Raw genomic sequence first — 16629 nt, 5'->3', positions numbered from 1 at the left:
CTTTAAAATAAATACCCTCTAATATTAAACACTTTTCTACAACTTTAATATCTACTCATATATAAATTTAGACACGATAAGGCAGGATTCAAGTACACAGTGGGAATTACTATTGTGATCTGGTATCATATATTTGATTGCTCTTCAATTCGAGGTGTTTCCTGGTAAGACACTACTTGAAAAAATGGTAGTCTGGGTGATTTTTTTTCTGATGACAAAATATTTTAATTAGTATTATGCAAAGTTATGGTAATCTTTGGAGTTTAATACCATGGTTAGCCTGGTCTTTTCTGCAAAAAAAAAAAAAAAAAAAAACATTCTGAAAGTAAGCTCGTCAAGAATGGTCTAACAAACATAATTTTCCTAACAAAAACATAAACTTTAAAATATATCTGTGAACTATCTGTGTATAAGTAGTGACTAAGAGCTATAAAATCTTCCAGCAAGTTGTAAATGCCAGACAAGATATCAGAGAAGAACATCTGCAGGACATATGAGTTAAAATGAAACTATTATCAATTTTTAAAACATGGTAAATCATGTATTTTATCAGAGCTGTTATTTCATTACTAAGATAATTAGGTAATTTATTAAAATAGACATTTAACCCAAACATTCATTTGTACAAGTAACTTCAGCTTTCTACATGGTAAAATGCAAAAGGGCACTTTCTAATAATTATTCTTCATAATATGTACAACATATTCACACTGTATGTAAATTCAAAACTAGAGAAAGCTTAAACTGCTGATATGGTTTTCACCAGTTTGATGTCTGATGTCATTAAACACACTTATTAAAAAATGATGATGCTTACCTTTGTTCAGGTATGTTTTAAAAATTTCTCTAAGTTATTATTTTATAAACAATTACTATAGATAAATGAGTATGAAAGGTAATATGAAAACTGAGTAGCAAGCACACATCTAGCTGTGTAAAGAAAGAACAGTATTACCACTATTATTGACAGCTGGAAGTTTCAGGAGAAATTAAGCTGAACAGCATCTCTGGTCATGGTCTGGCTAAAGTTCCCCAAGAGTTCTCAATTCTTAAATATGAACAGATAATCATTGCATAAGAGTCTCTCAATCAAGTACTGCCGAATCATAAGCCTTTACAGAATTCTGTGGTGTAAATCAGTTTAGTTCTTAGAGTTCTCCATTACTAGCTTAATATTGGCTTTATTAGGGGATATCAAGTTCCCTCCCTCCCTTCCTTCCTTCCCATCTTCCCCCTTATAAAATGTTTAGCTATTGTCTCCTCTCCTATTATTCCCAACCTTGTGGATTTGTGCTTTAAAAATAAATCCTTTCGCCGGGCGCGGTGGCTCAAGCCTGTAATCCCAGCACTTTGGGAGGCCGAGACGGGCGGATCACGAGGTCAGGAGATCGAGACCATCCTGGCTAACACGGTGAAACTCCGTCTCTACTAAAAAATCCAAAAAAAAACTAGCCGGGCGAGGTGGCGGGCACCTGTAGTCCCAGCTACTCGGGAGGCTGAGGCAGGAGAATGGCGGGAACCCGGGAGGCGGAGCTTGCAGTGAGCTGAGATCCTGCCACTGCACTCCAGGCTGGGCAACAGAGCGAGATTCCGTCTCAAAAAAATAAATAAATAAATAAATAAATAAATAAATAAATAAATAAATAAATAAATAAATAAATCCTTTCATGATAGTTTTAGTGGGATTTGAGGATACAGCAAGATCAGATGAGTGTTTTCACCTGCCACCTTCCATGACAGCGTAATATTCATAAAATCACAAATTAACCACTGAAATAGTTTATTTCAAAATTTTGGACATTGCAAACAATACTGCAATGACCATTTTATGCACATTTGCTCCTAGAGAATGGTTTCTAAGGGAATGTAAAAAGATAACACCATTCTGAAAACAATTCAGCAATGATTATCAAAATCAGAAACACACATGACCCAGGAATTTAGAGGCTATATGTATTTACGCATTTGATGGATATTGCTAAGCTGTCCTCTAGAAAGGCCGTATCAATTCACTTTCTCATTGACAGTGCAATCAATCTGTTTCCTTACATCTTTCTAACATTGGCTATATATTAGTTTCTAAGGTTATTATCAAACCAATTAGTAAAAGAATGTCTATTTATTTTGCTTTATTAGAGAGGTTGAACAGTTTTCTTTGTTTACTAGATATTTATATTAATTCTGTGAGGTATCTACTTACATCCTTTGCCTATTTTTCTACTGGATTATCTTTTCCTTATTATCTTTGTAGGGAATTTTTATGTATTAATAATTTACATTAACCTTTTGTCTGATTATAAATTGTTTTCTCCCTATTAGCCTTTTTTAATAGGGCCTTTTACCTTCCAGAAACTTCACATTTTTATGTTGTAAAATCCTCTATGGCTTCATGATGTTTGGAGAATCTTACCCTTCTGAAAGATTACAAAAATAGTCCCCTGTTTTTCCAGTTGAAATAAGGTACTCTACAATAGTCTTTTGCACATTCTTCCACCCCAGTATCCACAATTCTGGATTGTGAAATTTTTCACAAATTTGCCCTTTTCAGAGCAAACAGGGAGCACCTTGGAATTATATATCTTTTTGGAGGAATACTCTCTGGAAATGCAGGAAAAAAGCATTTATACAATTTTCAGACATCTGACCTACACCAAGAAAGGATGGGTCAGAATAGATGAGTCATTTCACAAATTATAGGAACTTTGTAACAAAACAGTTAAAAGAGCATCTATGCTGTAACTCACTGTTGGCTAATCATGTTCTCTCTGGTTTCACAGAAGCTTGTATGCATTTCTTACCCTTCCTACTAGATTACTCTAGTCTCTTAAAGGCTAGAGTAATTTGAGTGATTGCAGCTGATCCAAAATCTCTCTTAAAGGCAAGAATGCTATCTTACTCATCCTGTGTTCATTATAGCACCTACTAAAAGTCCTTGAATATAAAAGATTCTAAAATATTTTACTATGTGAATATCTTGCAGAAAAAAATTAAAGCTAAATTATTTTAAAGACAATATACTTTCTAAAAAGATAACATAAACATAATAATCATTAACAATAATAATAAAAATACCACCATCTAGCATGTATTGCATACTTACTAAGTGCCAGGTACTATGCTAAGTCCTTCATATACATTCTTCCAACTAAGAAAACAGACTGTAGGTATATTTTGTCACATATATAATATAAAAAAATACCTTTGTGGCCGGGCGTGGTGGCTCACGCCTGTAATCCCAGGACTTTGGGACGCTGAGGAGGGCAGATCACCTGAGGTCGGGAGTTCGAGACCAGCCTGACCAATATGGAGAAACCCCATCTCTACTGAAAATACAAAATCAGCCGGGTGTGGTGGCACATGCCTGTAATCCCAGTTACTCAGGAGGCTGAGGCAGGAGCATCGCTTGAAACTGGGAGGTGGAGGTTGAGCCAAGATCACGCCATTGCACTCCAGCCTGGGTAACAAGAGCGAAACCCCGTCTCAAAAAAACAAACAGACAAAAACCCTTCTTGCTGCTGGAGTGGAGAGTAATATTTTGCTCACTTCCAGCATTGTTTTGCCTTCATTTCCTTGAGAAAATTTCTGCAAAAGGATCTAAGTTGATCTTAACTCTCCGTTTATAATGTCAATATTTACAAAGTAGTTGTTTTTAAGGCATGGATAGTAGAAAAGCTTAAGTTTCTATTTATGTACCTCATGTAAACCCAATTCGAATTTCATCACCATTTCAGAAAGATGACGATTTTCTAATTTGAGTGACTCCAGCTGATCCAAAATCTCCTGAAAAGGGGAAAGCAGAAAAAAATAAATATAACATGTAAATCAAATGCATCTTATAAAATTTTCCACATGCAATTTTCATTAGGCTAAGTCATATTCTTCATTTACATATAAACATATATAAATATAGATATATATATATATGGACTTTCTAAAAAGATTTATAAGGTGTTATTAAGGTGAATGAACATGAATGGGATGAAGATAATCATTCTAATAGGATAAATCAGGTGACAAAGCAGCAAAGTTTCAATTCACTGGTAAATCCCTTAAATCCCTACCCATTCTCCTGTGTTGGCCTCCTCCAACTTGGCTTCTACCTGCAACGTCACATGGAATTGTACTTTATTCACAAAATAATAACTTATTTTCAGTTCTCATTCCCCTTAGCTTTGGTGCTTAACCATTCCCATTTGAAAATATTCCTTCTGGCCAGGCGCGGTGGCTCATGCCTGTAATCCCAGCACTTTGGGAGGCCGAGACGAGCAGATCACGAGGTCAGGAGATGGAGACCATCCTGGCTAACACAGTAAAACCCCATCTCTACTAAAAATACAAAAAAAAAAAAATGAGCCGGGAGTGGTGGCAGGCGCCTGTAGTCCCAGCTACTCGGGAGGCTGAGGCAGGAGAATGGCGTGAACCCGGGGGGCAGAGCTTGCAGTGAGCCGAGATCACACCACTGCACTCCAGCCTGGGCGACAGAGTGAGACTCTGTCTCAAAAAAAAAAAAAAAATATATATATATATATATATATATTCCTTTCCTTGGCTTGGCAAAAACTATCCGATTTTCCTCCTCACTGCTCCCTTTTCTTAAGCTTCATTCCAACATCTTCTATACGCTAAATGAGAAGTATCCTAAGTTTGGTTTAAGTCACTTCTCTTTTTATGCAATGCTTTCTCACTATAATCATTAAGTCTCTCAGGGGGTTTCAAATGTTACCATGAAGAAAGGACAGCCACAGCTAAATACCTAATCCTGATTTTAATCTTCAACTCCAGGCCTTCTGTGGAAATGACTATTATTCACACAAAATTCCAGCCTTTATTCCAAACAAATGTGTTAAACCAAAGTCCTCTCCACTAGTTTCCCCAGTCTGTGTACTTTTCACACAAATTCATCATCCTTCACCAAACTAGATCCCTGTCTTTTCTCTATTTAATTAAAGAGCATCACTTTCCATCAGTTGCCTAAGCTTAAATCCTGTGGAACACCATTCCTTAACTCTGTCTACCTCACCCTCCCTGCCAATCAAATACCATGCCTAGTCATTTTTACCAGCCCAGTATCTCCAGAATTCATCCATTTCTCTCTCCCTCCCTTACCCACTGCTCAGGCCACCACTTTACCACTGTAATAGCATCTGGGTGCTCTGTCTCCCTGCTTATTCTCCATTTAAAGACCACTGAATTTTACTCCTGCTTGTGGCCATTCCCTACTGACCTCAAGGTCACAGTATAACTCCTTTATGTGGCTAATAGAGCCCTTCAGCAGCCAGTCCCTGCTTTCCAGTCTCATACCTTCCACTCATCCCATGTGTACTCTAGTTTCAACCACAGCAAGCGTGTTCTACTATCTCTTAGAGACCTCTGTTTTTTCCTGTGCCTGAAACACTTTTCCTTCCCCTCACCCAGCTCGCTCCTAACTTTGCTTTGCTATCACACCTTCTGGAAGGCCTTTGCAGCGAGTGGTCTAGATTCAGGCTGCTTGTGATCTCTAGTGACTCTCATCATACACCACTGATACAGTCACTTTACTTGTCTGTGTCTACTCTCACCTCTGCACCACCCTCACTAAACTCTCTGTTAACCAGCATACCCTCAGCTCAAAGCAGGTATCTAATAAAAATTCACTGAATTAAATATTATGAAAATTATGTCTTTAATCAATTCCATCTTTAAACCAAATTTCAAATTTAAAAAACTTTTTGTTCAGGCTTCACCTTATGCTCTACTGCTTTTTCTTCTGCCTTTTGCATCTCTGCTTTGAGTCGCTTTTCCATGTCTGAGGAAGAACCTTTGGTGGAAGCAATAGAGATATCTCGCTGATGTAACTCCTGAGTTAGATGGGAGATTTCCATCTTCATTCCTTCTAGTGCAGAACTGTAACTTTGTTCACCCTGTAAAATCTGTTCTTTCAACTAAAGAAAGCAGAAAAGAAAGCACCAAAAGAGAAAGCATTTAGATAGAATAATATGTTACCAGCTAATAAAATAAAAGCTTATCTAATCTAAATTTCTCCTGAATTAAATCTGCAGAAAAATTAGCAATTTACCAAGTTGCATATCTGTACTGAAGGTCAGGTGGTTATACCTACAATCATTTATTATACCTCAAAACAGGGAGAGATGGGTTATTCAAGTGCTGAGGACCAGAATCAAGGTCCATGCACACTATTTAGAGGACAGTACTTGTGACCTTCATTCTTTTTTTTAGTTGTGAATCTAAAAGTTTTGCTCATATGGTATCTTGGTCCACAGGATAACAAACAGAAAGAACAAGAGGAAGAAATGAGCTAGAAGTAATCTTAAAGAAGTAACAAAAAATACAAAACAACAAATAGGACAGTTAGGACCCACTCATTTAGACACAAACAGCTCTGCATACCTCAATAGCTGACAAGGATACCAACCACATCATAGCATAGGAGACAATCCACAAATACTATGTTTAGGCAATAAGAAAACATTAAATGACAGTTCATATTTTTTTGCAAGCACTAAGTGTATGTCTTTTAGAAAACTTTTCATTAAAACATGTTTAAAATAAAGCTTTTAAGTTCAAAGGGAACAGCCTTCAATTATCTTAAAAATATTTACTGGACATCGGGGGGATGCCAGAGAAAGAAGGCACTTTCCCTATGCACATTCCACGTACTCTTCCACTCCTAAATATCAAGTGGCCCCTTGAACTACATTTTTCTCTCACTAAAAATAATCCCCCTGTAATCCCAGCACTTTGGGAGGCTGAGACGGGCGGACCACGAGGTCAGGAGATCGAGACCATCCTGGCTAACATGGTGAAACCCCGTCTCTACTAAAAACTACAAAAAACTAGCCGGGCAAGGTGGCAGGCACCTGTAGCCCCAACTACTTGGGAGGCTGAGGCAGGAGAATGGTGTAAACCTAGGAGGCGGAGCTTGCAGTGAGCTGAGATCCAGCCACTGCACTCCAGCCTGGGCGGCAGAGCGAGACTCCGTCTCAAAAAAAAAAAAAAAAAACCCCTCTAATCTCCAAACCCACAGCTCAGTCCATAAACACATACAATTTTGCAATCCTAGGTATGCATATTTTTACCTTCTTAATCTCTGCTCTGTATTCATTGTTATGTGCTTCCATCCTCTTTAACTCTTCGTATTTTTCCATTAGTTCTTGACTCAGCTGTTTACACGTTGCACTCACAGATTCCAAACTGTATGACAAAAATAAGATCCCATATTTAAAACAAAACCAAAATCCCAAAACCTATAAATTGGACTATATAATTTACATTCTTGATGTCCAAAAAACATCCAGCCAATATCTTAAACATCACATCACTCATTTAAACATCACTAAAAGCCAATCAATAAAAAAACTGTGATAAAAAGTAAATTGTTGTCCCAACGTCAAAAATAATAAACTTAATTTTAGTCAAATGGAAGAGTACACATATACTTCAATGATAACAAAGATTATCTCAAATACTCCAAGTATTCCAAAAGGAATAAAGCAGAAAATATGTGTGTGTATGCATGTTTGTGTATTTAACATGTAGATAAAAGAAAATACTTACTGGTTTCCAAAACCAGAAATAAATGTAAAAACAAAAAATGTATTACTTAAAGATAACCTAAAAAGTGTAAAATGATATTTCTCTTGTTGTTTGCCTAAAGGTTAACAGTTCATGTTAAAAGTAATTTTATCTTTTACATACAGAAAATGCCAGTGTACAAATGATCATGAGTCATGTGTTTAAAACAAAATATCACACTCTTCCCAATCAAAAAGTTGAGAGGTATGAAAAACCAAAAAAAATTTATAAGTACGACAATGACAAGAGTTTAGGTGGGTATGGTATAGCATTAGTCAGGATCAATTAACACCCAAGGAAGCAGCACCATCACAGCAGAACAAAAAGGAGGATCACCATGTGTCAACTGTTACCCCTTCCTACCCTGCTTCCGAGGTGGTAGGGTGGACAACCTAAGCGAAGGGCTGCTAAACAGGTGAAAGGTAAAGAAGTAGAGTCAGTACAGACAATTCTTTTGAAGAATTTGGTCTTAAAGAGAAGTACAGAAATGTGGAAATAACTCGACGGAGATACAGGATTAAGGGGTGGTTTTTTCCCCCAGATGGGTGACGTTATAGCATATTTTATACCAGTGGATATCATTCAGTGGAGAGAAAGAACTTGATGATGTAGAAAAGAAAGGATATAACTACAGAAAAAGGACACAAGTGGAGTAGTTGGTCTTAGAAGTGCAGAAAGGCACAGATGTGGGAAGACTGGTAGTTTTGATGACAGAAAGATTAAGAAGTTCTCCTTTAATTGCTTCTGTCTTCTCAATGAAATAAGAACTTAGGGCAGGGCGTGGTGGCTCACACCTGTAATCCCAGCACTTTGGGACGCTGAGGCGGGTAGATCACCTGAGGTCAGGAGTTCAAGACCAGCCTGGCCAACATGGTGAAACCCTGTCTCTACAAAAATACAAAAATTAGCCAGGCGTGGTGGTGCACGCCTGTAATCTCAGCTACTCGGAAGGCTGGGGAGGAAGAATCGCTTGAACCAGGAGGCAGAGGCTGCAGTGAGCCGAGATCATGCCATTGCACTCCAGCCTGGGTGAAAGAGTGGGACTCCATCTCAAAAAAAAAAAAAGAAAGAAAAAAAAAAAGAAATAAGAACTCAGGCCATTTGTGGATGCTAGAAAAAAATCTTATTTTTTTCACTATGACTATTATATTCATTTACTTTAGCAATATGATGATCAAAAATTCATTTTAACAACTTGAAATTTTTGAAATTTGTGTATAATTATGTACCTGCCTTCAAGACGAGTCACCTCTGCCTGCAGAAGTTCCTCACTAGTATGGGTAAAATTCAACTGCGAGAGCACACTGTCTAAGTCCCCCGGCCCTTGAGAAGTGTACTTCTTTTCTGCCAGACATTCTTCCCGTAGCCTATGGAAAGACATAGGATGATTGTTAAGGCCTTTATCTCTGCAAACACAAACAATGCACATCTAGTTTGTGTTTCCCAACTATTTTTGATAAACTCTTTGGAACTCTTCAGTTTGTCTCCTGCTTTATAAAAACAATATTGGGAGAGGAAAGACAGTCAAGAGATGCTGAAAGTTAAAAAAGCAGCAATTTACTCCCTTCTTAACTGGGATTTGGCCTATTTTTCAAGGGAAAAAGACAAAATGGCAAAATCACTTCAGTGACACTTGAAACCTTGTACCAAAAAAACTGAAAAGTTACAGGAGAATTCTGGCAAAAATAAAAATGTGCACCAGACTTAAATCAAGCAAGAGGGCTAGCCCAATGGCTGGTTGCTATTATTGATAAGCAGCTACTAATCACGACCTACTCCACCAAGAAAGTGAGGCCTCCAGGAGACGTGAGTGACAATTCCCTGCATGTTTGGATTTTCACAAAGCATGCAAACTGACCTTGGCTTCTAACTTTCTAAACATGAAAGTCTCTGTTAGGGACCCAAACTGGTGGCAGAAGAAAATTAACCACACAAAATTTTATAACACTTTAAAAACCTAACTCAGAAGTTAAAGCCAATTAAGAAAATCCACAATACAATCAAACATAAAATTACGAATATACAATATTAAAACCAGTGCTTGGACGGGCATGGCAGCTCACACCTGTAATCCCAACACTTTGGGAGGCCGAGGTGGGCAGATCACCTGAGGTCAGGAGTTCAAGACCAGCCTAGCCAACATGATGAATGGCCATCTCTAAAAATACAAAAAACTAGCCAGGTATGGTGGCGTGCACCTGTAGTCCCAACTACTCGGGAGGCTGAGGCTGGAGAATCGCTTGAACCTGAGAGGTGGAGGTTGCAGTGAGCTGAGATTGCACCACTGCACTCCAGTCTGGGCAACAGAAGGAGACTATCTGAAAATAAAATAAAAATAAAAGTAAGCCTAGTGCTTAATGCCTAGTCATTAAGTGGCTAAGATGAATAATATTTAAGATTAAATTTACCTTATAGCTTCTACAGCATGTTGAGTGTCAGTTGCCTTTACTTTTTCTTGTAACTTCTCCTTTTGCATTCTTTCCTCATGGATGAGATTTTCTTGAGACTGAAGAGCTGCCCTTAATTCTCTCTTTTCTTCCTGCAGAGCCTGCGAAAAAGTCAAATATGATTGTAATTTTCCTTCAATTCTTTTTTCTTCCTGCAAAACCTGCAAAACACCCAGAAATTTCTAAGCCAGCTATTATTACAATTTTTCTATTTCAAAAGAAGCCAGGAAGTCAGACTATAAGTTAACAGTCACAATATTAACAAAACTATCAATATCTGATCCATCATTTATAAAGTAGGGAAGAAAGTATAAATTGTAGAACCTAGTTCTAGCTTAATAACACTCTCTTAAAACACACATACACACGCTTCCCCCAATTACAGTGATTTTAAAACAGACCTCTAATAGTTTTTCAGATTCCCTCAATTTTTCTTCTTTTTGCTGCTGCTCCTGCAGGACAGTCATACTGGTTCCAACCAAGTCATTGACTCTCATGGTGAGGCGCTCTATTTCCAACTCATTGGCACAGATAGTGTCATTGGCCCGCTCCAGTTTACTGCTTAAGTGTTGAATTTCTGATTGGCTGGAAAGTTCCACAGACTCTAATTTCTGTTTCCGATTGGCGAGCTGAGCCTAGAAACACAGACTATCAATCAATAGGTAAAAGGGAAATTATAAAATAATCAATGAATAAGACTAAAATGAAACTATTATTTCCATAAAAGCATAAAGCACTGGCTCACTAAAATACATATACATTGAGAAGGGGTAAGAAAGAATTGAGAGGCTGGGTGTGGTGGCTCATGCCTGTAAGCCTAACACTATGGGAGGCTAAGGTGGGCAGATCGTTTGAGCTCAGGAGTTGGAGATCAGCCTGGAAACATGGCGAAACCCTGTCTTTATCAAAAATTGGCCGGGTGCGGTGGATCACACCTGTAATCCCAGTACTTTGGGAGGCTGAGGCAGGTGGATCACGAGGTCAGAAGATCGAGACCATCCTGGCCAACATGGTGAAACCCCATCAAAATACAAAAATTAGCTGGGCGTGGTGGCGCGTGGCTGTAATCCCAGCTACTTGGGAGGCTGGGGCAGTAGAATCACTTGAACAAGGGAGTCGGAGGTTGCAGTGAGCCGAGATTGCGCCACTGCACTACAGCCTGGTGACAGAATGAGACTCTGTCTCAAAACAAAGAAACAAAAAATACAAAAACTACCCAAGCATGGTGGCATGAGAGGATCACTCGAACCCAGGAAGCGGAAGTTGCAGACAGCCAAGATCATACCACTGCGCTTCAGCCTGTGTGACAAAGTGAGAACCTGTCTCAAAGAAATAAATAAACAGAAAAGAACGGATAAAGTAAAGGGATTCCTCAGGAGAAGAGATGCTACAGTATTCTACCTACTTACACAGAAATTCAACTGCAACCTGGCTGGAATTATTTCCTATTTAAAACATAGGAAATAGGAGCTATAATGCACTATTATATTTCTGATGGAAGTTTAGAAATTAGAATTTCAAAATCACTAAATTTGTAGTTTAAATTCCACCCCCTGCCCCCGCCACTTGGAGCATGTTGTAATTATTCTGTTTTAACATTATAAACATTCATATTTAGATTAGTCAAAGTAACCATAAAATGCTCTTTAAATTCAGAGAAAGGGGGAAATTGTGGATTTTTGTTTATTGGAGGAAAAGGTGCTTATAAGGGAGGAGAGATTGGTTCTGTCATCAGGTTTTGGACACTTCCTGAGTTAAAAGAGGTAAACAAATATAGTACATCTCAAATTAGTTTCTCTCAATGATATATCTACTGACTACTACGTTTTAGGCTATGCATCCCAGCAATATTGGGTTTTAGCTCCAAACTTTTCAGTATTTACAAGTTTTAATCCAGCATCCTGGCTAGTACTTCATCTACACACTGAAGATGAATATAAATAATCTGTGGAGGTAAACTTCCCTTATTCTAAATATTTCTAAAGGTAAAAGCACACAATTTTATTTTAGAAATACAAGTAGAAATATCTCTGGGAAGTCTATCTGTTGCAGATTTAAAGATTTTATTATTTGCAGTACAGGTCCAAATCCTGTACTGTATACTGTAGTCAAATAAAGTAGATGCTAAAAACTTCCCATAAGCCAGAGAGAGGGTAGAAGAGAGGTGAAGAGACAGACAAATACTGTTTGTATAAATTACTGATCAAGATTTCAGTGCAAAGAGCCTTTTTTTTTTAACCAGATTCCTACAATGGTATAAAGGAAGAACATCAACATTTAGGTTTAGATTCACTAGAACAATTGCTAAGCATGGAACTGTCTCCAAACTTTTAAATATAATATAAACTTTTTTTTCAAAGAGGAAAGGTTTCCTGTGCAGAATAAATAAATGCAGAGAATGGGTGAGGGTGAGAAGGAGCAAAGGGTTAGAGCCCAGCTTGCTGAAACGTCCCTTAGTCCTACCCTTAATCTGTACAGCAGCCCTGGGTCTTAGCAAAACACAGCTAGAAACCCACTGCCCAAATGGGTACTCAGATAATACATAATTGCAAAACACTATCTTCCTAATACTGCAAGAGCTACCTAATACTATCAACTCAAATCTGTGATCTTAAACTCAGTATTCTATAATAAACAAATAGTCAAACCAAGGTATACTTTAACCAGTGATTTTAGATTTGCTAAATTTCTCAGTTTTGAAGAATGAAGAACATAACCTTCTTTCACTGATTTACTATTTTGGTCACACAAAAATACAGTATTTTTTAAGCATAGTGAAAAGTACATAATCAACTCAAGCACAAACTCAATTTTCATTGCCTAGAATACACTAGGGTTGCACTACCATCGCAGTCACCCACATGCAGCCACTGCACAACTAAACTGTGGCTAATCTGAATTGAGATGTGCTCTTAACTGTAAAACACAAATTCAGTTAAAGATTTCAAAGACTCAGTTAAAAAAATGTAAAGTAAATGTTGTAATATTTGACATATTGAGTTATTAAAATTAATTTCACCTTTTTACTTTTTAATGTGACTAGTAGAAAATTTTAAATTATATGTGACTCACCAATATCTATTAGCATTATAATAATCTCAAGAATACCTCATCAATACTAAGAAAGTCAAAAATAATTACTTAAAATACTTATAAAATAATGATTATTTCTGATAATTATCTGGCTTTAGAGGTATTTTAAGGCTGGCATATTTTTAAACTTTTTTTTTTTTTTTTTTTTTTTGCAGTAACCACTAATTCTTTGAGCCAGAAATAGGCATTCCTCTTTTTAATCTAACATTTAGCATTCTATTGGAGTGGGTAGAGTTATTTCAACAATACAAATCACAGCAGAGGTGGTTAAAAGAAGCAATCAAGAAGGCAATTTACATCAGGGAGACTGAAATTGAAACTGAAACAAATGGCCAGTGTGGGCAGCTAAAGGGTGAAGGAGAGTGGAGAAGAAACTGGGGACTGGGGGTTGAATTCAAATCCTCTTCTGGATGTGTGATAGGTACTTCCTGGTGCTTCAAGAAAAGGACTCTCCCAGATAGTGAGATTACGATGAACAATGTGATATGAAGCAACAGGGCTTTCTATTTTCCAAAGAATCCCAATATAAAGGTATGGCCATTGTAAGCTTCAATCCCTTACTAAGCTCCCCATCACTGTCAACTCCAAATGCCCCAGTGCAGGCCACAGCCTTGCAGCATTTCCACTAGAGAGCAGCCTAAAGAGCCTGCTAACAACACAGCTCCCACTAAGATCCTATTATCACTGTTGTGTCTATGCTACTACGAACTTTTAAACAGTAAGTCTAAGTCAATTCAATTAACTCTGATATTTCTACCAAGACAACAGATTAACATTTGAGTTAGGGTCTTTTTTTCTTCAAAAGTTGTGACAGCAAAAGGATGCTTTTAAAAATATAACATATATACTTATAAATACATTTATATACATATAATTAACAGTGGATTTAAAATGAACTTGAAGAGTATCTTACAGCTCATCTAAGCATTTCAAAAGGAAAACATATAGAGCAACCTCTACTTTTTTCACATACTGTTTATCAGCTAAATATTTTATATTTTATGTTGGCTTAATATTTTAATTCTTTTTCAAATGTTCCTCTCTAAGTCTTCCTTAAACATTTCCTTTGCATTATGTAGGCAAAAGAAAAAGTAGCAGGCAATTTGTTGCCTTCTAAACATAAATGACCTTGGTTTTAGACTGTACTGATCCTTTTCTTATACTATATAACCACCATTCTGTTATTACATCTAGCATTACAGTTTAACAACTGTACTTTTAAATAAAATACATTTTAACATTTGATAGAACAAACATCCCCCATTACTCTCTTTTAAAAAATGTTGGCGACCGGGTGCAGTGGCTCACGCCTGTAATCCCAGCACTTTGGGAGGCTGAGGCGGGTGGATCACTTGAGGTCACGAGTTCGAGACAAGCCTGACTAGGATAGTAAAACCCCATCTCTACTAAAAACACAAAATCAGCTGGGCATGGTGGTGCATGCCTGTAATCCTAGCTACTTGGGATGCTGAGGACGAGGATTGTTTGAATGTGGGAGGCAGAGGTTGCAGCGAGCCGAGATTGCGCCACTGCACTCCAGCCTAGGCAACAAGAGCGAAAATCCACCTCAAAAAAAAAAAAAAAAAAGTTGGCTAGTATCATTCATTCATCATTCCATATGAATTTTAGAATCATTTTGTTCCTGAAAACGTTATACTCAGTAAATTATATAACCATTTAAAAAACAAATTTAGATCTCTATCAAATACTTTACACTAAAATAATTTTTAGATAAAATGCCTTAAAAAGAAATGATAAAGCATTAGAAGAAATTTGACTTAGGTAAGACTTTATAGTATGATATCAAAGATAGAAACACTGAAGAAAAAATTGATAGAATTAAGTAATTCCAATTAACTGTTTATAAAACAATTGTATTTCCATAAAAAAATTAAGGTAAATTGAGTACACACACACAACTGTAACATAATAGCAAAGGGCTTATACTTCATACTTAAGTGTACGAAAAGCTCTTTCACAATAGTAAAATATAAACATCTGGCCGGGTGTGATGCTAGCACTTTGGGAGGCCAAGATGGGCAGATCACTTGAGGTCTGGAGTTCAAGACCGGCCTGGTCAACGAGGTGAAACCCCGTCTCTACTGAAAATACAAAAATTAGCTGAGCATGGTGGCAAGCACCTATAATCCCAGCTACTCAGGAGTCTGAGGCAGGAGAACTGCTTGAACCCGGGAGGCAGAGGTTGCAGTCAGCCAAGATCAGGCCACTGCACTCCAGGCTAGGCAACAGAGACTCTGTCTCAAAAAAGAAAATAAAATAAGATTAAAAAAAAAATTCCTAAAAGAAAGGTGAATAAAGGACACAAATAATTTATGAAAAATGAAAATGGCCATAAACAGACGAAAAAAGTGCTCAACCTTACTCATATTACAACAATGTATATTAAAACAATGATATCATTTTTTTTCACCTATAAGATTAGCAAAGACAAGCCTAAAAGTGGGGAAAGGCAAAAGAAATAATAGTGCTTAATGTAGGGAAAATATGAGGAAATGGATATTCTCACATACTACTAAAGAAAGTCTATCAATCCATCATTGGAGAAAACTTTGGCAATGTATATTAAAATATTTGAATGTACTCTTATAGAGCAAATGCAATTCAAGGTCCATTTCCTAAGAAAATATATATTCCTAAATGTTTATATAAGGATGTTAATCTAAGCACTATTTACAAAAGTGAAAAGTAAAAAACTAAATGTTATATACAGTAAGGGACTGGTTACAAATGTCATCATACATTTAACGATAGGGTGGACTTCTATGTAATCATTATGATTACAAATTTGTTGACATGTCATATTTAAAAAGGAAAAATTTTAAAGCTGTGAAGTGCTTAGCATAGTACCTGATCACATAGTAAGCATTCTATATATTTTAAAGTTATTACTTCATGGAAAATTTCAAGCATACACAAATATAGAGAGAGTAAGATGATGAACCCCTATCACACAACTTCAAAAATTATCAACACTTTGCTACTGTCAGGATTTTTTAAAGTTTGCAACTACCCCTCCCTTCCCATTCACAGTGCATATAGGTTTTTCCTACCAAAAGGACATGAATGTATTGCACACTGTATGTAAGCATACACAAAGCCAGAAGAAATTTATACCAGAATTTTATTCATGGTAAATTTCTAAACGGTAGAATTATGGATGATTTATTTATTTCTCATTTTATCCGCATTTTCTCATTTTTCTAAAATAAGCCTGTATTATGTAATTTTAATAGCTTATTAAAAGAAATGAATTCAAGCAAATATATGTCAAAGAATGAGAAGTTGTTTCTGAATTATACTTTTAGATGTTAAAAACATACAAGAAAAAATTTATACAAAGATTTTTTTTTTAATGAAGGGTAGGTTAATATCCACTTAGTCTCCCAGGTTTTCTACTGCTATTGTTCAATGGTGACCCACATTTCAACCAAATGCAATATATCAACCTTGACGGGATTCTGACTCAAACATCCAATTGTAAAAAGAGTTTTTTGGA

General features: G+C 36.8%; 1 protein-coding gene across 28 annotated transcripts in view; it reads right to left on the bottom strand.

The window, feature by feature from the left end:
• CEP63 (centrosomal protein 63) overlaps positions 1–16629 on the bottom strand; it is a 144004-nt gene that overhangs the window by 74154 nt on the left and 53221 nt on the right. For all 28 annotated transcript variants that reach the window (XM_023187934.2, XM_023187912.2, XM_023187935.2 and 25 more), the window contains 6 exons: positions 10421–10654; positions 9981–10120; positions 8802–8939; positions 7077–7191; positions 5724–5921; positions 3694–3780 (listed from right to left, as the gene is read on the bottom strand). In XM_023187934.2, the coding sequence (XP_023043702.1) occupies positions 3694–3780; positions 5724–5921; positions 7077–7191; positions 8802–8939; positions 9981–10120; positions 10421–10654 (912 nt within the window). The remainder of the gene's footprint in view (positions 1–3693; positions 3781–5723; positions 5922–7076; positions 7192–8801; positions 8940–9980; positions 10121–10420; positions 10655–16629) is intronic.

Source organism: Piliocolobus tephrosceles, chromosome 2, assembly GCF_002776525.5.
Source record: "Piliocolobus tephrosceles isolate RC106 chromosome 2, ASM277652v3, whole genome shotgun sequence".
Classification (NCBI taxonomy): domain Eukaryota; kingdom Metazoa; phylum Chordata; class Mammalia; order Primates; family Cercopithecidae; genus Piliocolobus; species Piliocolobus tephrosceles.
This window is presented reverse-complemented; position numbering and strand designations above follow the sequence as displayed.